General features: G+C 41.3%; 1 protein-coding gene across 4 annotated transcripts in view; it reads left to right on the plus strand.

Annotated features, from left to right (window-relative positions):
• UTRN (utrophin) overlaps window positions 1-25,095 on the plus strand; it is a 380,224-nt gene that overhangs the window by 48,930 nt on the left and 306,199 nt on the right. For all 4 annotated transcript variants that reach the window (XM_027687304.1, XM_027687284.1, XM_027687314.1 and 1 more), the window contains 2 exons: window positions 8,043-8,104; window positions 23,995-24,087. In XM_027687304.1, the coding sequence (XP_027543105.1) occupies window positions 8,043-8,104; window positions 23,995-24,087 (155 nt within the window). The remainder of the gene's footprint in view (window positions 1-8,042; window positions 8,105-23,994; window positions 24,088-25,095) is intronic.

Here is a 25,095-nt window from a genome sequence, read left to right on the forward strand (position 1 = left end):
TCTTGTTCTCCTTTTTTAATTTCTGAGTTAATTAGCATTGGAAAGTTCATTTTTTATTACCTTCCATAGATGAAATACCAATTGTATTTTTTTTTGGTCTTAAGACTAGATGTCTAAAAACTATCAGAGGTTTGAGACAATCAAACCTAGGAAACTAACACCTTAATTTTGCATAACTTAACTGCTCAAGTTGCTATGTTGTTATTATGTCTTCCACACTGGACTGCTAAGAAAGACTTAAATTCCGTGGGGTTATAAATTCCATTTGTTTTTAAATTACTCTAGTCTGCACACTGCTGTCACTGAAATGCCACCTATATGGTCTCTATCAGGAGATACTTGGTTAACTTCCTTTCAGAAACATTTAATTAGCATTTGTGTAATTTTAAAAATATATTAATAGCGTACAGTTTTTTGAAATCTGTTGATTAATCCATGTTCACAAGGAAAGTAGGATACTCTGATAATGCTTGTCTTCCAGTCTTTTTTTCCCCCTGCATAACTGGTCCAATTTATATTAACTAGTGGAAATTCAATCCAATATTCATAAAGCTACTTCTGTGTTGTAAAGCTAACTAAGTAGGTAGAGGTTCTGTGAAAATCAGGAGGCCCTGAATGCAATGCCTTCACTGAAGAAGAATTTTAAAAAGAAAGTGTAGATGTCTTTCCTGCTGCCTGACGGATGGCGAGTCAGCGTATGCATGTGAAGGACAACCTGGTGCATACCAGATTGTAGCCTGCACCTGTGTGCTGGGATGGAGTGGGAGCTTGGAGTGAGAGGCCAGAGAAGTGGTGGGGAGGAGCTGGCACCAGTGGGGCATCCACTAATATATAGAAAGCCAAGCATTCTTAATCTTCTCATTAGGAAATTGGAGCATGTAGTAATATGTAAGAGCCAGGTATTACTAATCTGTGTCTCAGGAATTGGCTTCTATTTGTGATAAGCTCTTACCCTAAAGAGTTTTAGAGCAGGAATTATGACAGACTGTAGAAGCCTGGCTAAAAGAAAGGCAGCTCTGAGGGGATGGATCAGGAAAAGTTTTAATATTTGGAGTGAAAAGACAGGGAGTGAGGAGGGTTTGGAGTTGCAGCCTTTAGGCTTTTGGAAAAGGAGAATTGGAAAACCTATGGCTGAGTGGAGTTGGGTTAGAATAGACTCTGGAATATGAGAGAGCAGAAAAAGTCCGTGTTGTGGATAACTGCAGAGTGCTACTATCTTTACTCTCTTGTCACAGAGAACAAAATAACATTGTATTTTGTACTGTGAACATTGTTTCCTGAAGATGTTCAAACAAGGTTGCTTGTGATGTCTGCCTGATTTGAAACTCTGCCATAACTAGCAGAGAGAGCTACTCACATATATACAGTTTATGGCTTGGCTTCCTTCTCTATCCAGGCAGTATTGCTTACTTGGGCCTGAGCGGGGTCTTTGACATCTGTTGTCTCTGCTTCCTTCTGCTATTCAGATGGGCTTTTTGTGCAGGTGGCTCCTCTGTTATGCAGGAGATTATGCTAGATGATCACAGTGATCCCTCTGACCTTATATCCTGTGAATGACCTCCACAAGTGCAAGTGAGCCTAATAACAGTTCTAATTTGGGCAGAGAAAAAAGAGCAGATGGCTAACACTAACTTGTGGAAAGCGATTCAGTTTTCTTTGTAACTGCTTAGAAATTCAAAAATGTAATCTGTGCTTGTAACAAAACTAGCTGTAGTAAAGCTAGTGTGTGATTTTGTGTTCATAAATTTTTTCTGTCTCTTTCTTTCACAGGTGCCTTACTGTTTGTGTGCTTAGAAACATCTTAATTGCCAGATTTTTGGGCAGGAGTTACCTGCCTCTCCTGTCTCTCCTCCCTGTCATGGTGGTTGGGATTTCAGGGAGATGGCAAGGGCATTGTCCTCTTCTTGTGGGTGAAGTTTATCCTTTGATATCTATGGGGCACATGTCCAATCCACTCTCTATCATCACAGAGGTATTTGTGATACCTTTATTTCAGGTGGTTTTGGTTTTGTGTGGTTCCCCTTCCCCCAGTGTACTTGCTGATAGCTGAAACCCTTTGTTTTAACCAAAGATTTTGACAGAAAATTTTTCAGGCTCAAACCTTGGTAGGTGATCATGGGCAGTTGGTGAAATATGTGCTCAAATGTATTTATATTGTATGTGAAAGCTTCACAGGGCTTTCTTGCACTGGGAGCTGATGCTGCTTGGTTTGACCTAGAGTTAGAGAGCCATTGCAAGCTGTTGGAGTGAAATGTGGGGTTGCTGGGCCCTGTTGGCCTTCTGGAGCAGCCCTGTGTAGGTGTTGGGACACTGCCTCCTACTCTTGGGTTTGCATTGTCATCGCATGAAAACAGCAGGGTCACTGACTGACCAACGTGGGCCGTCAGGCTCAGTGTCTGGTGTCACAGCATTATTTTGGTCTCCTGAAAGCTTCTAGTTATCTCTACTTTGCTTTTAATCATCATTCCAATGCGCTGAGGCCGGCAGCGTGGCGTGTTAGGTTGCTTTTGTTGAGAGGTATGTAAACAGCTATTTTAATATTCCTTCAGCTTTGATGATGCCTTCCTCTAAGTTATCAGTTGCTGGGGGATTTTTTTGTTGTGAAGTAAATACAATTTAGCTTAGACTCACAGCACATTTCAGTGTGCTCAGAACCAGAGTGTGGTCCTCGTTAGTTGTCTGTGTTGTTTTGTTTTTGGTGGTGTCTGCTGTTGGGAAACACTGGGGAGTGAGGTCCAGGGGTCTTTTTAGCTTTGGCTTTTTTTTTTTTTTTTTTTGGTAATGGGTCTATTTCATAGTTTGTTCTATACAGAGAATTCATAATTTGGGCAACTGCATTTTGTGTGGCATTTGCTGTAGGCAGGCATTGTTACTTTTTTTGTTAGAGACACTATTAAGATAACTGTGGCTTGCCCAATTGCTGAAGTTTGGAGAGAGAGAAGGAATGAGGGAAAGCTTTATGCGCAACACTGATTGCAGAATTTAAAATTGCAGTGCAAAGGTGAAAGTTTACAAGGAAATTACTTGTTGCTGGAGCTCTTTGGTGTTGCAAGAGAAGAGGGAATCTACGGAACTATTTTAACTTTTGTTTTCTGTTTCTCTCCTTCCCCCCCCCCCCCAAAAAAAAAGCCTAACCCAATGCAAAACCGCAGGGCTGCTGATGAAGACTGTTTTGTGTTGATGAAGTCAGGGCCCAGTAGTCCCGATGAACATCAGAGATTCTGTGAGCTCAGTGGTCACAAATTCTGGTGCTTTGTGTCTTGCTTGGCTTTTTGCCTCTTGCTATCAGGGATAAAAGCCACACTGATTTCCATCCTCAAATTTTAGATACTTCTTCTGTGTCTTTTGATAGGTGGATTAGTCTGAGGGAGTTTGGCAAAAATATAGTTGCTTTCAAAATGCTTTTTCTGTCCAGAAATACAAAACTTATCCCTCTTTTTGTTACTGTTGGCGGGTTTCCATGTGTGCTAGTCCTGGGTGGGACAGTATCTACAACAGATACTCCTGATTGCCTAAAGACACAGGCAAAGGGATGATTCTAACTTCATTACATTCCAAGTGTCTTAATTGAAACCCACAGGCTAATTCCTTCTTTTATTTCTAAATTCCTTTGCTGAAAACCTCAATAATGAGGTGGGGAAGAAAAATTTAAGTCTTAAAATGTGAGATGACCCTTGTTAACCTGTGCTGGAGTGGTTGAGAAATTTCTGCACTTTATTTGCCAATCTAGTCTGTATGCTTCTCCGGGGCATTTTCATTATAGTGCTGTTCTGCCAGCTGTTTTGAGCGTGATAACTTTTGTCTTTCAAAAGCTAAATAACACTGCTCTATCACGTAAGCATATAATGCATTTTGGGGAAATAAGAAAGCTGTCTCTCAGTATGAAATAGAAGTTGAGTAAAGGACAAACCATAATGCAGCAAGGCTTTTGTTTTTACCTCTACTTTTAGATAATTTAGATTCCTTTTTGCTTGCAAACATGATATTCACAAGGTAATAGATTAGACTTGAACTGTGTTTTCAAGGTACCCCAAATGAAATTAAGGGACAATGTTGTGGGTGGAAGAGGTATGTAAGGCTGCAGAAGCGGCTGTTGAGGGCGACTGAATACCAGAACACAGACTGGGCATCAGATCACAAGAGCTGGTTGTTTTGAGCGTACTCCAGTTGCGTGGACATACATCATGTTGTATAACAGAAGAAGGCTTCAGCAAACAAGCATCCGGGATAGGAAGCTTTCCTTCTCTTCCTTGTCATCACAAGAGTTTCATTTTGTGTGTGTATGTTTAGGTTTGTTTTTATTTCCTCCTAAAGGAACAAACTGTCCTGACATTGTCCATTACAAGTCCATTAAGTGACCTGAGGGCAGGCAGAGCCATGTTGGCCAGAGGAAACCGTCAGTAGGTAATGAAGCAGAATTTGGCCCTGAGTCAGTTCTTGGCTTTTATTGTCAGGCTGTGGCAGTGTGAAAGGAAACAAATGTTTTAGCAACTTGGTGAATTTGTTTCTCACTGGGCTGTAACTTGCTGACATTTTTAATGTCTTGTGTGAGGAGTTGACTGGCTGGAGTACTGTGTGTTTTGCTGAATGGTGATATTGTTTTTTTCACTGAATGTGGCTAATTTGTTATCCGAATCATAATGTCAGCCTCCAGGGGTTAGCTTGACAGACTCATAGGAATCTAAAGAAAATTACTTTGAGGGATAAAATAACTTGTCACTGTTATTAACAAAGAACCAGCATTTCAGTTGCAATTTTTTTTGCAGGGATTTATAGCAGAAAGCTCGACACAACCCTAGCTATAATGGCCAATTACAAAAATCCCAGTTTCAGAGGCTTTTATAAAGCAAACATGAAAACAGCCTGACTGGGCAAGTGTTCTCTGTGTGTTTTATAACGGAGCAGGACATTTTGGGAAAATGGGAATTGTGAGGATTCTGATTCCTTGTGTAACTGAAATAAAAATGATGCTCTAATACTGAAGAGGTAGTTGGGGTATATGCATTCATATTTTTTCTTTCACTGAGTCTTTCATCAAGACTAAGTAGTTTGTGTTTATTGGATATGTTTCTTGATGGGGTTTTTTCCTTCCGCTTCCTAAGAAACCCTCTTTTTGAAAAGAGAGAAAAGAGGCTGGATTTGTAGTAAATGCACTATGGTAATGCAGCACACAAAGCAGGAGCACTTACATGAACTAGACCTGAGGTGTCGGGGGAGCAGCTGTAGGAGCGAGGCCTGCTCACGTTGTCCTGGGAGGTGAAGCTGGTGTAATGCTGAAAAGAGCTGTTGCCTTCTGCTATGAGTGTGCTTGTGAAGGGGTTGAACCCTCCAAGAGTTGGTAGTGTAGAGCTCCTACAGCACGGGATTTATAAATCCTTGACCCTTTTCATAACCGTTCCTTTTACAGAGTCATACAACTATTTTTGGCCTCTGTGTTTTGCCTTTATTGCGTTAAGGAGTAATACTGTTAAAAGAATGTGAGACCTCAACCTTTGGTGTTACTCTTTGTTCTCACTGAAGCTTAGGGAAGGAAAAAGTAGATGGAGCCTTAGGGAAGCATCCTGGTTCTACATAGGTGTGTACTTGGGGGTGTTGACAGGAAAGGGACAGACAGAGGTTACTGAATGATATTTAAAAGGGAGAAGTATGTTTAAATCTCAATATGTTCAATACAAATAGTACTTGCAATTAATGGAAACTGAAAACGTTATCAAGAGTTGGACAGAGTCTGGGATTGAGTTTTGTACGAAGCTAGATTTTTGGTCCAACAGTGGCAGTTAATGGTCTAGTCCATTCCTGTCTCTTTAAAGAAAAAAGAAACCCCAAACTTGTAGGGACAAAATAGAGTAAATATCTTCATATGTGTATTTGGAATTTTTATCTTGACCCTGTCAGTCTCCTGTGAGATGGATAGTTAGGATCTACCGGAAAGTTATTTCATTCTATCTGTCTTTGATACAAGGAGCTCTATTTCACTGAGGGAAGACAGCAGGGTTAATGAGATCTCTTAGGTAATTATATTCACCCAGAACAACACTGAGTTTTAACCACCTGTTTTAAGAATGGCCTGCTGTGTGTGCAAAATAGCTATCTTGAAGCTCTTTCAGAAAAATCTTTTTCTGCATTGGTCTATCTTTAATGCCTGGTTGAGCTTGAGGTATGACTCAGGAGTCGGCTGTGTTGGGTCAGCTTTAGCTGCCAAAGAAGAGAGGCATAGAAGGGTGAAACAAGGGCTGCTGGCTGTAGACCCTTTGATGTGCCCTAAGCAAGTATTTCAGCTGTAGCCTAAAAGGAGCCCAAACCCAAGGTTTTATTCTAGATGGTTATGGACAATTTCATAAAGCTCAAGTCCATCAACTGTCATTTCCTACCAATTCTTTGTTCATGCCCATTAAGTAAAAAACACCTGGTAATTGTTTTCACAGCTTTATGGCTGGATATACTAGACATGAATACATGAATAGCATGAGTTTCAGATGCATGTTAGGCCAGAAATGAGAGAATTTGAAGTCATCTATCTAAGAAATCTTCTGGTTGTATTCTGTGATTTTTTAAATTTTTTTTTGAACTTTTTAAAAAACAAAAATCTGGATTTTGTAGGTAAAACTTCAATGTATAAATCTCAACTTCTGCTGAAGTGTATGATCTTTAAAGTGGTGCCTTTTAATCATAATCATTGCTTCAGAGTGCATAAATTTTCATGATTTCATGAACTAGAATGTTTGAGTGTCAGCTTTTTCTCTGGCTTCACCCTAGTGCAGGACAGTGAGTCTGAACACCATAGCAGTGTGCTGCCTTGTGGTGTGGAGCTTGGAAAAATTGATACCAGCTGCCACCAAGAGGTTCTGCAAGAAAGCATTCCAGGCAGCAGTGTGCTGTGGGCACCCGAAGTGTGTCTCTCCAGACTGGTCTGTCAAGAAGCTGGTGGAGTCTTGAAGGTCTCTTGGAGACTGTGATCTGAGTTGCAGCTGTGAAACTGAATTTGCCTGGTAGAAGGCACTGCCTGTTTTGGCTGTGGTCTTGGATTTGGAGTTTGAAGCCTTTGAAGGCTGCATGTATTTTTCTTCTTGGCTGCAGCAAGCAGAAGTAAAAATCCATAGTGCATGCACTTCCTTTCCTTGGTCGGGTTTTCAGCAGCTAAGTCATTTTCATTTAAGTGCAGGTGCATAATCTCACCTTTAGCAGTGCTCAGTGCAATTTGCCCAAGATGTGATATGGACAGAGCTCTGCTGGAGGTGACTCATCCTAGTCTAGTGGGACAGACTCTGTAAAATTGTGGGTTACTCCTAAATGACTTCTTTAAACAACCTGGGAAGGTACCTTCTCTCTGCACAGCTGGAGGCCACTGCTCCTCCCTCTGCTTTGAACTGCAGGACTTGTCCTTCCTCCTTTCCTGCTGAGTCCTTCTGGCTGTCTCCCAGATCCTAGGTGGTGGTACTTCGGTGTCACACCAGTAGGGGCATCTGAAAGTAAAGGCTGCTGAGCCCTTCTCACACTTTAGCTGAACTTGTCTGTGACTGATCACTAACATGGTTCTGAACCCAGGTGCAAAGCCAGGCTGAGGGTGGGTAAGGCTGCAAGTGCTTCAAGGGTGGTTCCAGCAGCTCAGCTACCACACTTGCTGGGCTGTGTGCTGAAGGAGGCTGTTATCTGCATCAGAAGCTTGAATAAGGGCCTTGGCACCTTTTGGAGTAATGCATCTAGGGAAAAAGGTGTTGACAAAGTCTCTTAATTAAAAGCCCGTGGTTTCATAGGTTGCTTTTCACCAGATTGTGAGCTTGTGAGTTTTATGCATCAGAATCCTGCCTGGGAGGTGAGGTGAGGCTGATCCTAATGCAAAGGAGCTGCTGTGGTTGCTAGCAAGGGCAAAACATTTGTGTGACTCTGCAAGTACCAGTGTCTTGTAGAAGTTCGAACAGCTTTATTGAGAGATTAGGCAGAAAATTCTTCAGGATAGTGCTTGATATGACCTGCTCTGAACAATCTAGGATTAAGAAGAATGAATCTTCACTCATTGTTTTCTTCTTATTCTCTTTCTTCAGATGAACACAATGATGTACAGAAAAAGACCTTTACAAAATGGATAAATGCTCGATTTTCCAAGGTAATGTTGATTTGGAAGTACTACTTTGTTTGATTCACTTTTTAGAACAATATTGCTCTTTTTAGAATACTCCTATTAAAATGTGTCAATGCGTAATGAAAATAGTATCAAATATTTATGCGCATGGGGAAGCTGAGAGAACAAACATTACAGTATTTTACCTATGTCCTAAGAAAAAATGAAAGATTCTGTTTCTTAATATGTTAGAATAGTTCTTTGCATGAACATGTCTAGTTTTGTTCCTCTTAATACAGTTTATTTCTACATGCAGTTTTCAGAGTGCATTACAGCAGATTTTGATCCTTAATGACTGTGTGTACTCTATATTGCTGAGTCAGCTTTACTCACTCTGCAAACCTCCAGTTGAAGCCACCTGGTGTTGCTACTGCAGTCTTGACTGTGAAATTTTGTATAATTACTTGCTCATTTTGAATTTTTCTTGGCTCTCATGCTCTGTTTCTTGTTTGAATTTTCTTTATTGTTTTGAAACTTACTGAGGATGTTTTGTGCTTTAGGATGAGAAAGGAAGTGATGTTTGCTTTGGGATGATATTTAAAGTCTGCTTTTTACACTGTTCTGCTGGTAGGGAAAAATGACACTTTACCCAGGAGCACAGTTGCTGTGGGAAGTTTTTCTGCTTCATACTTTGAATATGTGAAGGAACGTGGGATATTATTAGGGAAAACTCATGTTTTTTTCTAGCCAGCATGGTGCTGCAAGTGGGGTAACTACTAGTTTGCATGCTGTTAATGAAAAGGGACATGCATGTGAAATGCCAAAAGCAGATATAAACATAGAAGGAAGGGGGTGTGTGTCTGGGATTGGTTTGTTTTTTCTTTACAAATAAAGCAATGACAGTGCTTTATCAGTGAATGATTGCCTCTGGAGTGCTGCCCTTCTGAAGTTCTTGATCAGCAACGTAAGGCATTTTTACCGTCCTTTCCTTCCTGTGCAACAGGACTCTGGGCAATGCAAGGATTGTGGCCTTGGTTGATGTGCTTTGGCTTAGGTTTGTTTTGGTTGAAATCTGATATCCTACACTCTTCATCCAATGCATTCTTGCTACTTGGCTCTTCAGGGAAGGAGTGTGTATGGGTAACTGGTTTCTCTACATTTGGCTTTTGACTGCTGCCCGGAGGAAAGGTGGTCCTGCAAGAGGAACACTAGGCAGGGCAGGATCACATAAGGAGAGAAAATATGGTGAGAAAGGAAGGACTGTTTATAGAGACATATCCTGGCATAAAGATGGCATGACTATGGAAATGAAAGTGATACTGAGAATGTGCTAGGTGACTTGTTAGTGTGTGCTGTGGAAGTTGTACTGAAGTAGGTAAAATTGTTTTCGGTCTTTGTTTGTACACCTATGGATATATTTTATAGTGTCTTTGCCTTTTGTACCATGTATTCAGACACATCCTGTTTAGCTCCTGGATTTCCCTGACACAGGGTGTGGTCATTGGATTTGAAGGCACTCTATAACTTGGTAACTCTGTAACTTCATGACTTATTAAACCAACTGAAGCTATGAAAGCCATGCTAAAAAGACTCTTATAAAAGGACGTACTCCTGACATCCAATTCAAACTTAAGCGTGGCTACTTTGCCATGACAAGATGCAGGTTTATGAAAATTGGCATGTTCAAATTGCTGGTGTTAAGTAGAAGTCTCCTCATGTATGAAAGTCTAGTTTCAACTGTACCTTGAAGATGTAAATGAACTGATTTCAGTCCTGTTGAAGTTTTTGTATTTACCAAGTCAGTTGGGTTGATTAAAATTCCTTTTCTGTGAACTAGATTAATTCAGCTGCTTAGTAGGATAGAGAGATCTTAGAGGCTGGGTAAATGAAGTCTGACTTACATTGCAGAAAACAAAATGGTAACTGAACTATTTTGTGTGGAATTGCAGATTTCACTCCAAGAATTTTACTTGTCCTTCCATGTTAATTATGTTGTACTTGCCCTTCATTTAGACACACAAATAAAAAGTAATCCACTGAACCTCTGTAAACTATTTTGACAGACAAAAATCCTAGAATTGCAATCACATAATGCTAAATTTGATTTAAGTCAGTTCAGTAGGGTTTTACAAGGGATCCAGAAAGAGAGCAGCACCTTTCCCTTCTCTCATCAGAGAATAGGTAGGTAAGCAAAACACTTAAAATATCTCAAGTGTGCTGTGAGGTACCTGTATGTGCTTCAGGACTCTATTCAGTGAGATGAGTTCTTGCTGTAGTTTGCAATACAGTAACTTGTGTTTGTGCTCTTCATTTAAACTGTGCTAGAACAATGCATTCTATTTGCATGTATTGTTTGAAATGAAGGCACAAACATTTAAAGTGGATTGAGTCTTAAGGTCAATAAATGTACTCAGCCAAGGCTCGGTGCTCAGTGTAGAAATATTTACCTTAGCAGAGCTGTGCACACTACAATTCGCAAGCCTGTGATGGTTACATAGTGAGGATTTTTTTTTAAATTAAAGGGAATAAAAATTGTTAGATAAATAGTCTGTTACCAAGCTTTAACCAGTAGGGAAACCGAAGTTTGCTTTCAAATATTGACGCGGAACATTTCAGCATACGTTTATAAAGCCATATGATGTTTTTACTTATTGTATTTCTTCCCATTACTCTGTCCAGTCTAATTTCAAGAGTCAGATTTAGGTGTTTCCCTGTGGTATAGCCTTACCAATTAAGGCATTTAGTTGTATGGATAGCTAATATATGCTCTTCACACTCTGTAAAATTTTCTGTGCCTTTATCCCTTTATATATTAATCTTCATTCATACTTACCAGTTCGTATGTATTAGTGGTTATATTGTCAGAACACCTTTTTGCAATGCAAGAGTACTGTCTTGTCAGAGTGGTTTACAGCCACTCTGTATAAATAATAAAGAGAATAAAGGTAAATCTCAGAAGTGGCTACTAATTTTGAGTGCTCAACCTGAGCCGCTCGCTAAATTGTCCCAGAGGATTTGGCATTTCTGTCATATTTTGATATAAAACAGAGCTCTTGAGTCTTACGAAGGGATTCAGAGCATTCATTTCTTCTGCAAACTCAAGCAAACCATCTGAAATATCTAGCTGGTTTTTAGATGGAGCTTGATCAGCATAGAAAAGGGACTTCAAGAAGATGATGTCTGTGTCAGCAAGGACTGGACTTAATGATCTAAGGAAGTCTCTTAGTCTGGCACACAGTTAGTGATTGCACATAAAATTGCTTTAAATGATTCTGATTAGACATAGGGGAACTCTTGGCTAAAAGTAGAGTTTGAATTCAAGTCCACAGGATAACTTAGTGCTTCTTTTACCATTTGTTACTTGTTTCACATAGCTAAAGGGAGAGTGAACAGAGATTTTATTATCAACCCTAGTTTTTCAGATGTCTGAATAGTTTCAGTCTGTATCTGTTTGCACAGCATATCAACAGGCCTGGGACTCTTAGTTACATCTCTCAGATCTGACTCTTCAGCTCATAACTGCATAGCATCATGGCTGGATACTCACACTTGCAACTCTAGATGGTTTCTAGAAACTTGATAGGCGTGTTGAGGAATTCAGGACTCTTGTGTCCCACTTCAGAACTCTGCAAGGGCAATTTTTTTTCTGCCCTGCTTTCATTCTTTACTCCTACTTTCTGACCCTGTTTTTGGTTTGTGGGTTGGTTTCTTTTTTTTCCTCTTTATTTCCCCCCCCCCTTTCACTTACTATTACACCCTCTTGTGTCAGAAAACTTACCTGCCTGGCAATTGTGGGAAATCTGGAGCTTTGATTGCTCTGTTTATTTCATTCCCACTTCTGCCTTTGTCACTTAGTTCCTTTCCCAGCAAGACCCAGTTTTTCTTTTTAAAGGTACAGACCTTCTCTGTTTGTCCTTCCTTTCCCCTTTACAGGATTTGATGCTTGTGTGGTCAGTCCTGTTTTTGCATCTCCATTTTCTCAGCAGTACTAACCTTACCCTGTTTTTCTCCTTGCAGGATTCAGTCTTTGCTGGATTTTGTTTTCCCATTTTCCAAGGTGGTACTTTTCCAAGTTTGCCTTCAGATTGTTTCCTTTCCTCTTCTGCTGTTCCTGAACTTGGCAGATGTAACACAGAGTCATCACAAGAAACACGATGCCCTAATTCTTAATTTAGACCCACAGAGTCAGGTCTGTCACAGACTGTCGGAGCTTAGTGCTGTCAGTCACTAGAGGCAGTTCACAGATCAGCTTGGGCAAATGGTTTTCCCCAAAGAATTGTTTCTTCATTACGTTTGTGAAGTTTTTCCACAAGGGTGGCAAAAGAGGTTTATTTCTAGGAAGGTTGCGCTCTGCAAAAAGAACATAAAACCCCATAGATGTTTGCAGTGTTCAGTGAAAATGACACTGGATTTCCCTGCCCCTCAGTTAAAAGTCTTGGGTAAGGATGGCTGTTAAATGGAGCCAGCTGAAGCATTGTTCCAAGATGTCAGGAACTGTACTCTAAGCCCTTGCATGCCTGGGTGCTGGGCCTCCCTTCCCTTTCTGCGATGTGCTCCCATCTCTTTCCAATCCAAGCTCTAAATTTCATTCTTCTTATATACAGCAGCCTTATACAGTCTTACTAGAGCATTTGCAGTGTTCTTGCTGCGTGTATTTCCATGATTCTGTTCCTCCAGGTCCTGTGCTAGGGCCGTGACATATGCTTTGGCCAGCACTGACAGGGCTTGAAGCCAGGAAATGCCAGTGTGGATGAATCCAAACATCCCATGCTTTTACAGTATCTTAAACTCTCTCCTGCTTTGTGGTCTTCCAAAAACGCTTCAGTTCAGGGTTAAATGGGAAAGAAAAGTCTGAAAGCATCTTAGGAGCAGACTCCATGCTTCATGGCTGAGCTCCAGGTTAGCCTGGGAGAAGGCAAATTCTCAATGCTGGAGCTCCTGTGCATTACCTCTCCTGTGCTCTGGTATGTCCCCTCCCCTGGAAAGACACTGAGTAAAGATAAGATAGGGCAGTAGGAGAACTGATGAGTTGTACTGGGAGTGCTTTGGGTTGCTGTGGCTTTATATGAATGTTAAAACTGAAACAGTCCCTCCCTCATTATAGCAGGTCATTTGTTAACTGCAAAGTCTTGTCTAGCTTTCTGAAGGGTGTGCTGAATAGATGTTTTCCACCATTTTTGCTCCTTAATTTTCTCCTTTTCTCTAAGGGTTGTTTTCTCATAATAGTAAATGTCAGACCCAATACTTGTGAAGACATTTTGCTGCTCCACTGCTGACTCTTAGCAAATGTGATAAATCTTTTTAAAGACGAAGTCATACCTATCCAAGATAATTAATTTTGCATGACCCAAGATACTTGAGGCCAAAGACATTTCAGAAGTGATTTTCTGGGGGGAAAGGAGAGTTATGGAGTTCAATGTATTAGTCATGCAAAAAAAGAGATCAAAAAGATTGATTAGGCAATTTTATCTGTTCAAGGAGACATCACCTAAGATGGTCTGCAGTCCTTTCTCCAGTACAGTTTTTGTGGTGCAAGCAAGGATATACTTGACGACTTGCAAAATATTCCCTAGTCTAATTGCTCCTGATGCTTTTCACTACTGAACTAAACTGTAAAGTGTAACTTCACTCAAAGATAGTTAAAGCTTAAAAATAACAACCTGGGTGGAAAAGAGGAACAACCTGGAAGGAAAAGAACTAGTGTTTGTATTATGAGCTGGCCTTGAAAAATCCCATTTTTAGTCTACTTTTTTTCTTAACTGGGTTGCTTGGTCTCTCTCTCTGTAAGAGGCCAAACAGGATGTGAACTAACCAAGAAGTGGGAAAATAAACTTTTTCTTCTCTGATTGGTTATGAGTTTTGGTAAGGATGACTACTTTCTAGCATAAAAGCAATAATACATAGCAGTTCATGATCTCTCCCAGAGTTAGCCACAGAATGAGAATTGCCAGTTTTCTGCCCTCCTCTCAACTGCTGCTGACTTCTGCTCTACGAACAGAGTGGGGGCAGCATCTTCCTTGCTGGACTTTGAAGCTTGGTATAGTAATCTGGACTGTAATTACTGCTGACTTTGGTTAGTGCTCTGGGTTTGGGGTTGAGTTTGAATCTGATTTGTGGGCTTGGTTACTATCCCATTTGTTGGAGTGTTTATGCGACCTTCTCAGGCATAGAGCTGAACCTGTTAGAGGCACTGAAGCAAATCTATACCTTTACCTGTTAATTGCTAATGAGAACAATAGTCAACCTGGTCAGCAGGATTTTTTTTTTTCCAAAGGAACCAAGTTATAATGTAGATTGAAAAAGTATAAATAAAAGGATAACCTTCCAATCCTATGGGAGAAATAACTGACCGTCCTAGTATGGTCCTAGCTGCTCCTGCTGGTAATAATATGTAATGAGGCTTAATTGCAAGCTGAGGTCAGTACTGTTACATTAAATGTGTTATAACAACGTAAGCTTATGTAAATGCATTAGTAAATACACTGGGGAGAAAAAAACCCGCGGCATTGCTGATGCCTTGTGGTTGTTTTGCTCACTTGCTATGTCTAATATTTTCATTGATATGTTTACCTGTCATGTTGTCAGTCAAGTCTTTTAGGTGTTCTGTGGATTGAACTATCTTTAGCTTTTTAGCTTTGCTGCTCCTTAAACTCATGTCTGTCACCTAGAAGAATCAAAATTTCCGGCATATCTCAGTAATGAGTCTGTCTTCTCCCTGACACCCTGTTAGTCTAGGGTTTTAAATAACTATTTAGTTGCTTGTAACTATTTTATTTTTAAGCACCAGTAGTGATGTTTAATTTGGTCTATAAGGTGTTTTCCTCTTATGATTGTAACTTTTTTTTTTTTACTTGGTATTTGAATTCATTGCTTTGGTACTAGTGTCTTGTAGAAATGCCATAACTCCTTAGGCATATTCAGCATGGAGTAGAGCACACTCAATGAAATGTACGTCACAGCATAGCTAGTATTTATGTATGCTATCCTGTAACTCCTACATGTCAGTGAAAGGAGAATGGAAAAAAAGGATCGCATTTTAATAAAAATGTCTGTAAACAAAGACTATCATCTTAAATTAGAAATTGGCAAGATTATTTGTTGACATAGTTGTTTACTTTCTGCAGTGACCTTTTTGCTTTCTGATTTGTTTCCCACATTAAGTTCCCATGTACTGGCCTCATGAGGTAGAAGCACTTGACATGTTTCTTACTCTGTTTTGGTCATGATAAAGTGTAATTCTTGCTCCTTGTGTTGTTTAACGAAGTAGGACGTTGCCATTAATTCCCTGTGAATGTACTTGAACATTATGAATGGTTCGTGTTCTAGTTTAAGAGCCCAACTTATTCAATATTTACCCCTTCTCGAGAAAAAGAGGAAAGGGTTCTTTGCAGCTCTACTACTATTTTGACCTATTTACTGGGCATCTTAATAGATGTTAAAAATAGTCATATACGGGTTAAAAACAATTAACTAGAGACACCTCTGAACTTCATAGAAGTGACATTTGAAGATCAGAAGAATCTGATGGAAAATCAATATGTACTGCTTCCCATGTCTTTTCAGGGTGTTTTGGTGTTTCTGAGGTGGCAGATGATATAAATGGCAACTACGGCTTTTTCCAGCACTGATCTGGGCAGCTGGAACTCATCTGCTGCATTCCTTCTGTGGCTAGTGGAGGTTGTATGTGTGGTTTTATGAAATGTGTTACTTTCCTAGTGACAGCCAGTGTGCATTACTGTGAAACTGAGAGAACCTTTCATCCTGGTTTTAATATTGTCACTAGGAGCTCTGAATCAGTATCACTGAGGAGGATGTGAAATAGAAGCAGCTTATCTCTTGCTCCCAAATATATTTGACATTCATTTATTGGAAAAGTTAGGTTAATAATGTACTTTCAATAATTATTGATTTAAAACCCATGTAAATTATCTGCTGTAAGTAACTACAATATAAGAAAACTGCATGTTTCTAGTTAAACAAGTAGGTAGTCATTAAAACTTGTTTAATGATTGCCTTTGTACGTCATGTTCAAGAACAATGTACAAAGAACATAAATAGCCAATGTTTTAAAACCCCAGTGTTTTACCGAGGATTTGTGACTCCCTTTTTCTCTATAACTTGCCTCAGTTTGATACAGTTCCCCATTGGTAATAAAGGGATAATTAAGAATGTTCTACTGTAGAATATATTCAAGAACAATTGCTGCCTTGCAGCTGTGTGTGGCTTTAGTAGAACAAACTGTAAATGCTGATGGCTGGTCTTTCTACTGTGAGCAGCATTGGATGACTCTTAAAAAAATCTGGTCTGGATTTTGTTTATATCTTCCTCCATTTCCTGGGAACAATTTCTGACAAGGAGAAGGAATGATTTTTTTCATATTGGCTGGCCTGGATGATCCTTCTTTGCGAGTAATTCTAGATGCACACAAGGAAGTGTGAGTCACCCTCTTAAACCTGATCCAGGTAGCAGGGCTGAAAGATGGCCAAGGGGTATGTGAGGGCCGCTGCTGCTGCTGCTGTGAGGAGATCACCGTGTGTGGTATCTCCTTCCCAAATAGTGCTGGTATCTTGCTGGAACATGAAAAGCTGATGCCTGAGGTAACTGGTCTTGCCATATATGACTACCATCTGGTCTCCCCCTGAAAGGTCATTAATAAACCATTGCTGCCTTGTGAGATGAATCAACAGAAAAAGTAGTTTCTGCTGTGGATAACCAGGAAAAGTTCTTTGTCTCTTCTCTCCTTTACTTGTGTTAGCACAAAAGCTGGCACCAAAATATTTGTTGAAATAAATGTAATGTGGTGGATTGGATCTGGTTCTGATCCTTTGTGTCTGCCCTGTGGTGCATAACAAATGTGTCACCATGCAAAGTTCAGAGGAGCACAAGGAGGCCTAGCCCCAGCTTACATGTGGTTTTATTTCGTTACTTTCCTTTCTGTTGCTCTGCCTTTCTTTCCCTTTCCTCTTTCCCTTTCTTATTCCCTCTTCCTCTTTCCCTTATGCCAGCCCTGTTAAATGAATCAACTCCTTTCCTGCTATCACTGCCAATGTAAAGCATTGGGGAACCAACATGACCTCTTTCTAAGTTAAGTCTGTTAATTATGTTCTTTTGTGTGTTTTATCAAACCCTTGTGTCTATTACAGTAACTGTGTGCAGCTCTGCTGGCAAAGCTTGCTTGAGAAGGGGGAGGGATTGGCCAGTGTTTTGTGTGGTTTTGGTTTTTTTTTTTTTGCTGTCACAGCAAACATAAGCAAAGCTGAGAAAAACTACCTTCTGTTAAGTGATAGAAATGTTCAGTGAGGAGGATGTGAATGTTTTACACCCTGAACTGCTACAGCTCTTATGGTATGTGGTCTGTCCCTGCCTGTCCTTTATACTGTCTTTGTAGTATAAACTGGACTCTATTTTGTCTTTGAGAAAGGACCCATTATCTGCCTTGTGTTTGTACAGTGCTTAGCACAATGTAGGCTACTCCTTAAGTACTTACCAACACAACTGTGACTAGCCATTTGCCCTTGTGAAGCGCTAGGTATGGTTTTGTCCCTGTCACTGTTAAAAGACAAATACTTTCTTGATCCATTATGCTTAGTGATGGACTGCTTCTTACAGGATGCTGGCAGGGGCTGAACTACTTGGTACTTGTGTAGTCTTTAAATATATAGAAAGTGAATAAAATGTCAGTTATGAAAAGGAGAAGTTTAGATTGTCTTAGTGTACTGCATACCAGGCAGGACTCTACAGAGAGGAGGAAATACATGTGCTTTTTACATACTGCAGATTGTATATTTATTTGTGTGTGTGTGTGTATCTTGTGTACAGACTTCATTTTTCAGAAGGCCAGGTTGCTTTCTGGGAGTTAGGAGTGAGCAGTGGGGGTATGGGCAGGGATGGTGAGGGAAGCAGTCTCCAGGGCCCCATGCCTTACTCTGTAGGGTGTGAGAGGCCTTCTGCCCTGCCCCAGAGCCCAGGCTCTTGCTGCAGTACAGCAGACTGCCCTAGCACAAAGTTGATCCCAGGGCTGTCTGCTTCACGACAGTGCTGTCTCCATGGAGCAAGTGCCCCTGTGGTGGGAGTCAGGGTAGTGGGTCAGAGCTGGGGTTCAGTGGGCTCCTGGCCCCTGGTTTGAATTAAGCTCCCTTACTAGAAGCACAAGTTTGACCTTAGTGGCCTTGTATTGTAGTTCCCAGATTGCCACAGCAACCTGCCCCAGCAGACTCGGTGCTGGGCCCTACATGTGAAGCAATGGGGGTCTACGTGTGTTTTATCACAAGGAGATGGTGGTGATGGCAGCAACCTGACCTGGCTCATGCCTGGCACAGAAGGGCCAGGCACGAAGACCATAGCTGTTTTGTCAGCATTGCCCCAGAGCTTTTCCTTGCCTTCTCTTGGGAAATGGATGTATGGGACTATCTCTTGGGCTGCCATTTAAAGAAATTGTCTTCCCACACCTTTCCGTGCTTAATAAACGTCGTAAGTCGTACAGCTGTCAGAAGCTGGGATCTGTAGCTGTTATGTCTGGAAAAAGAAAGAAGATTTTTTTCTGGAGCACAGTGGGTTGCTGTCAACTGCATCCCAAGAAAGTGGGCCAGTATCCAGCTACACTAGAGGATAAAGCAGTGATGTTTTTGACTGCAGACCACAACTCTCATAGCAGATCCCACATGGAAATGTGTGTTTAAGTGTGAGGAAAAAGCATGGATGGGAGGAGGTAGTGTGAGCAGAGCAGGATACAGTGCCTGTACGGTCTCTGCTCCCATTGCAACATCAGCTGACTGTCAGGGTTGGCTTTGTGCCCTGATGGGACAGCTGAGGCTGCCTGGGTGGCAGCTGCCACCAGGTGTCTGCATGTGCTTCACGTGGGTGTGGGAAGCTGGAGGAGCAGGTTTCCAGCCTTCCTGGTGGGTGTGGTGATGGGCTTGGTGGAGTGAGTGCTGTAGCACATTCTTAGCAAACTTGAGCCATCTTGCACTTTGGAAATGCTTCCTGTGAACTGACTTCCTGGGGTGCATCAGGAAAAGCATCACTAACTGGTCACAGGAGGGGATTGTCCTGCTCTGATCTGAACTTATGTGGCCTCACCTTGAGTATTGTGTGCAGTTTTGAGCACCACAATATAAGAGAAATATCAAGCTATTAGAGAGCATCTAGAGAAGGGAGACGAAGATCATAGAATATGCTGAGTTGGAAGGGACCCACGAGGATCATCGAGTCTAACCCTTAGCCCTGCACAGGACCACCACCAATAGTCATACCATGTGCTTCCCCTCAAGGCCATCCAAGGGAGGGCGACAGAGATGGTGAAGGGCCTTGAGGGGAAGCCGTATGAGGAGTGACTGAGGTCACTTGGTCTGTTCAGGCTGGAGAAGAGGAGACTGAGGAGAGACCTCATTGCAGTCTACAACTTCCTTGTGAGGGGAAGAGGAGGGGCAGGCACTGATCTCTTCTCTGTGGTGACCAGTGACAGAACCTGAGGAAATGGCCTGAAGTTGTGTCAGGGGAGGTTTAGGTTGGATATTAGAAAAAGGTTCTTCACCCAGAGGGTGATTGGGCACTGGAACAGGCTCCCCAGGGAAGTGGTCACAGCACCAAGCCTGTCTGAGTTCAAGAAGCATTTCGATGATACTCTCAGGCTCATGGTGTGACTCTTGGGAGTGGTCCTGTGCAGGGCTAAGGGTTGGACTCGATGATCCTTGTGGGTCCCTTCCTACTCAGCATATTCTGTGAAATACAGAGGCTTTGCATATTGCTTTGTCTCTGTTTTGAGGATAGCAGATACTTTAATAAACCAGGAAGGAGTAGCTTAGATTGCAGAAATAATTAAATACTCTTCTGCTGACTCTTTAAACTGACAGCAAAACATAATGCTCTGATGGCTAGTAAAATGGAAAAGTCATCCTCTTGAGAAAGCAAATCTGAATTATTTCCACTGTCAGAACAGGATGCATTGCATGGGGCTGGAACATACCATGACCTGTTGAAATGAATGACTGAAAGCAGGAAGTCGTTCAGCTTGTTTTCATGCGTGTGAAGTGAGGGGATGGAAACAAAGAAAGAAGGCTATATGCTCTCTATACCCTTGTTGCACTGTATTAAATGAAGTATCTTTCTGCTTTTTCAGAAGATCCAAATATTTTTTAACTTCAGGACTGAAGGCAACAAATTTATTGAGGATATATAGCTATAGCATTCTCAGTTTTAGTGTTATACATGTGTGTATAGTTCTAATTTTACAAAATTATAATTAATTGTATAATTATAAAGACCTTCCATCCATAGGGCCTTTGACAGTGTCTCCCACAACATAATTTATCACTCAGTTGGAGAGATACGGGTTTGATGAATGGACTGTTAGGTGAATAAGGAATTGGCTATACAGTTGTATCTAAAGACTTGCAGTCAACTGCTCAGTGTCCAAATGGAGATCAGTAACAGGTGCTGTCCCTCATGTGATCTGTAGTGTTCAGTATTATCAATGGCATGCAGTGGGTTTGAATTGGCCTCAGAAAGTTTGCAGATGACACTATGCTGAGCAAGTACAGTTGGGAATGGATGCCATCCAGAAGGACCTTCAGGATAGAGGAGTGGGCCAGTATGAATCTCATGAAGTTCAACAGGGCTAAGTACATGGTCCTGTCCAGCACCTGCATCAGGGCATTCTCCAATATCAGTACAGACTGGGAGATGGATGAATTAAGAGCAACCCTCTGGAAAAAAATTGGACATGAACTGCCAGAGAGCCAACTATGTCCTGGGCTTCATAAAAAGAAGTGTGGTCAGCAGGTCAATGGAGATGATTCTTCCTCTCTACCCTGGAGAGACCCACACTTCAATGGCTAACAAGTTGTTAGGTTGTTTTTTTTTTTTTGTGGTTTTTTTTTTTTACTTTCTCAGTGAGTGTTTGAGTCTTACTGCATCCAGTGAAACCTCTGGTAACTCCTACTGTCTGCTTTTCTGGTCACATGAACAATTTCCTCATGCCTTTAGCAACCTACTTTTAGTGTCATCAATGTGGTGATGCAAACCAAATGTAGACTAAATTTTGCTGGCCTCTGAGGTAATTGCATTGTGGATCATCTCCTCCTGTATTACACCATAAGCTATAGAAGAGGCTTCTCCTCATCTACACTTAGATTATCCTGTTCTCCAGCTCATAGAATTGCAGAATGGTTAAGGTTGGATGGGACCACTGGAGATCATCTAGTCCAGCCTCCCTGCTCAAGAAGAGTTCCCTAGAGCATGTTACTCAGGATTGTGCCCAAACATTTTTTGAATATCACCAGTGAGGAAGACCCCACAACCTCTCTGGGTGATCTGTTCTAGTGGGCGGTCACCTGCACAGTAAAGTTCTTTCTTGTGTTTAGATGGAACTTCCTCTTGGAAGTTCCGAGAGGCTCCATTGTCTTGGTGCTCTTCCTTCAGATACTTATATACATTGATAAGGTCTCAGTCACCTCTTCTTGAGGCTGAACAGGCCCAGCTCCCTGAGCCTTTCTTTGTAAGAGAGATGATCCACTCCATTTGTCACCGGCTTTGTCACCCGTCGCTCCACCTGCTCCAGGAGCTCCACATCTCTCTTGTACTGAGGAGTCCAGAACGGGACACAGCACTTCAGATGTGGCCTTATCAGGGCTGAAGAGAGGGGTAGGATCACCTCCCTCAACCTGCTGGCAATGCTCTTCCTAATGGACCCCAGGATACCATTGGCCTTCTTGGCCACAAGGACACACTGCTGTCTCATGGACAGCTTGTTGTCCACTGGGATGCCCAGGTCCTTCACTGCAGAGCTGCTTTCCAGCAGGTCAGCCCCCTCAGCCTTTATAGGTGCCTGGGGTTATTCTTCCTCAGGGGCAGAACCCTGCATTGGCCTTTGTTGAACTTCATACAGTTATCTGCCCGTCTCTCCAGTGTCAAGGTCCCTCTGAAGGGTTGCACAGCCCTCTGTGGTATTGGCCACTCCTCCCAGCTTTGTGTTGTCAGCAAACTTGCTGAGGAGGCATCTACCACCTTATCCAAGTCATTGAGGATTAAGTTAGACAATACTGGGCCCAGTATTGAACGTTGGGGAACACCACTAGTGACAGGCCTCCAACTAGACCCTATGCCACTGATTATCTCTGTGCCCTGTGCTGTTCAGCCGGTTCTCAATCCACCTCACCATCCACTTGTCCAGCTCACACCTGTGGAGCTTGCTTATGAGGACATCATGGGAGACAATGTCAAAAGGCTTGCTGAACTCCATGTAGACAACAGCCACTCCTCTCCTTTATCTTTCCAGCCAGTTGTCCCATCATAGGCTCCAGCATGCTTTAAAGGTTTGTTTAAGTTGCTGTGCAGCTGTGAAGCATCTGAATGATCTGAGAAAGTGCATGCTCTGGGAGGAAGGCCTTGCTGTGCTAGAGAGGCAATAGTTTAGCTCGGGAAGTGGCAATACGTAATGGCTGAATGTTATCAAACACTGATATTTAATGAATACTCCTATTTGATATTGGTCTGGCATTGCTTTCTACACCCTTTGCCTAAATATGCATCAACATGTGTATATACACATTTTTAAGCATGACTTTTAAAATTAATTGGAAAATAAATCTGTCAGAAAAATTCATTGCAAAAGTAATTTATTGGCAGATACTGAGTCTAGCATCTGTGTATCTTAAGAAGTGACCTTAGTTAAAAGATTGTTCTTGCCACTGTTTAGCTGGTTGAAATTATGAGTTATATTTAGTTATGTTTCTGTACAGGAGACTAAAATGGCTCTGCAGCTGTTCAACTCTGGGTTTTGTAGTTTTAGTAGTATCAAATCTAATAAAATTGGAAATTTAAGGAAAGCCTCTTATGAATTCTGGGGAAAAAAAGACATTTGATAAAAAATGGGGTTCAGTGGGCCATTCAGCTCTCTTTTTCTGATTTGTTAGCCAGCATTTGACAATTACTAGCATCTGTCAGGGCAGGAGGAGATAACTGAGGAGGAGATCTATGTCATCTAAGTCATGTCATGTAAGATGGGTCTTTGACAGTCTTCTTTCTGAAGAGCAATGTTATAAAGTTAAGGTGATAGAAAAAGGCAATATTGGAGTTTTTGGTGGTACTTAAAAATTTTTTCTTCTCAAATTGTCACTTCAAAGGGACACTGAAAGCAGTGGTTTAATTGACTTCTTGGTAGCTACCAGGTGAATATTACAAAGCTAATGCACTTAGTTGCTGGCTTTCTGCATCTTCTCCCTCTGCCCTGTAGAGCTGTCCCGCAGTGACTTTCTAATGGCCCAAGAAGGGGTAAGCTTAAAAGGTTAACATGGTTCCGCTCTCATCTCCTACCATTCTTTACAGAGTTCCTCCATGCCCAAAGAAAGAGAAATGTGTGACTTAGAGTAGCTCTGAATTTCACATTTGTCTTCTTTTTCTATGGTAAAGTGATTAATTTATTTCAATAAATACTACATCTTTTGATCTACTAGTCTATGTAGAGTAGTGGCACCTCCTTACACAGGGCTCAATTCCAAGTCCTTTTTTGTCTTTTGTCTTTTTTTAAATCCGAGAGAATTTGTCTCAATGGCTTCTTTCTGAAAAGCCCCAGTTTATTCTTCCTTTAAATGCAGCCAGACCAAAGCATTCTTTCTCAAATGACTCCTCAAACTTGCCAAGTTTTCTTTCTTTGCTATCTTTGTGTGTTAATGCATCCAACCTAATGTGAGCCAGGGTGCACTGCTTTGGTTTCTTAGTACAAGGCTGTGATGCACAGGACCATAGAAATAGGGAGGAAAAAAACCCACTAAAGAAGGGAAGGGTTCTTTCGTGATCACTGTTGCAGTCCCCTAGCTTTCATTTACTACTTTCAGTACCAAATAAGAATAAATTGAAAGATAAAGAAGAAAAAAGTACCCATTTTCTGGAAAGTTCTGCTTAAACGGTTTTTATTACTGCTTTTGTTTCTTTTACAGAGCGGGAAGCCCCCAGTTAAGGACATGTTCACAGATCTGAAAGATGGAAGGAAGCTTTTGGACCTTTTGGAGGGTCTGACAGGGAAATCTCTGGTAAGAGTCCTATTTCCATTTATTAAGAAAAACCAAACCAAGGAATAAACAAAACACAAACCCCAAACTGTGGCATGTGTTTTTTCTTTTTTTAGTTTTAATTTATTTAAAACCCTATTTTGCTTGTAGTATGTACTTGTTCTCTGCAGTTCCAGTGAAATTCCCATGAACTGCACTCATGAGATGCAGGGTCAGGCTGAAGTTTAACTGTGTAACCCTCCCTTGAGTTTTTACATACTGTCTAGCAAAGCATGTAAAACCAGTGGTGTTATTCACATAGTGTATGTTTTTAATAGAGATCTTTTAATGGTCTGTTTCTGGATGATCAGGGAGACAGTGTTCAGCTGGTTACCTGTGGGTTCCTAATAAGCTCATGAAAGATCTCCTAAAGAAAAAAGACAACAGCTAGTACGCAGTGCAAAAATCTGCATCTCCATTGAAGAATTCTGTGATCTGCAGCCTTTGGAAAAGGCTGAAAACTGCTCAAATTGTGTATGGGAAAGTGTGCGTGGCTTAGAACTCTTCCCTTGCTAACAATGATAGCTCTTCAGAAAGATACATGCGGCATGGTAAAACCTGTGTCATCAGTATTATCCCATCACTTGGGATTAAATTCTTGATTTCACTATTTATAATAAATCTCAAATTTGTTTATCAACCTTATGAGGAACCTTTAGCCATTTAAAATTTCACATTGCAAGCTTGCCTTGTTTTTTAAACAGGTGCATTTCATGAGCACTTTTAATAATTTGTGGTGTCATTTGAAGTATGCCCAAGACAATAGGACTCTTTTGGTTTCTAAGTCGATTATGTGTCCCAAGTTCAGCTTTATGCTCTTGCAGTATGATTGTGTTCTGCCTCGAGTCAAATTGTGGTGATTAAAAGCAAATGGAGTGGCAGGTATTGTCGAGAGTTGAAGTGTCTTTTGTTTTGGTTTTTTTTTTTTTTTTTCCCCCCCTTTGGCTGCTGCAGGCGCTGCGCGGGACGCCGCGCCGGCCCGGGGGCTTC

The sequence above is a fragment of the Neopelma chrysocephalum genome, unplaced genomic scaffold (genome assembly GCF_003984885.1).
Source record: "Neopelma chrysocephalum unplaced genomic scaffold, ASM398488v2 Primary Assembly neopelma1_23, whole genome shotgun sequence".
Taxonomy (NCBI): Eukaryota; Metazoa; Chordata; class Aves; order Passeriformes; family Pipridae; genus Neopelma; species Neopelma chrysocephalum.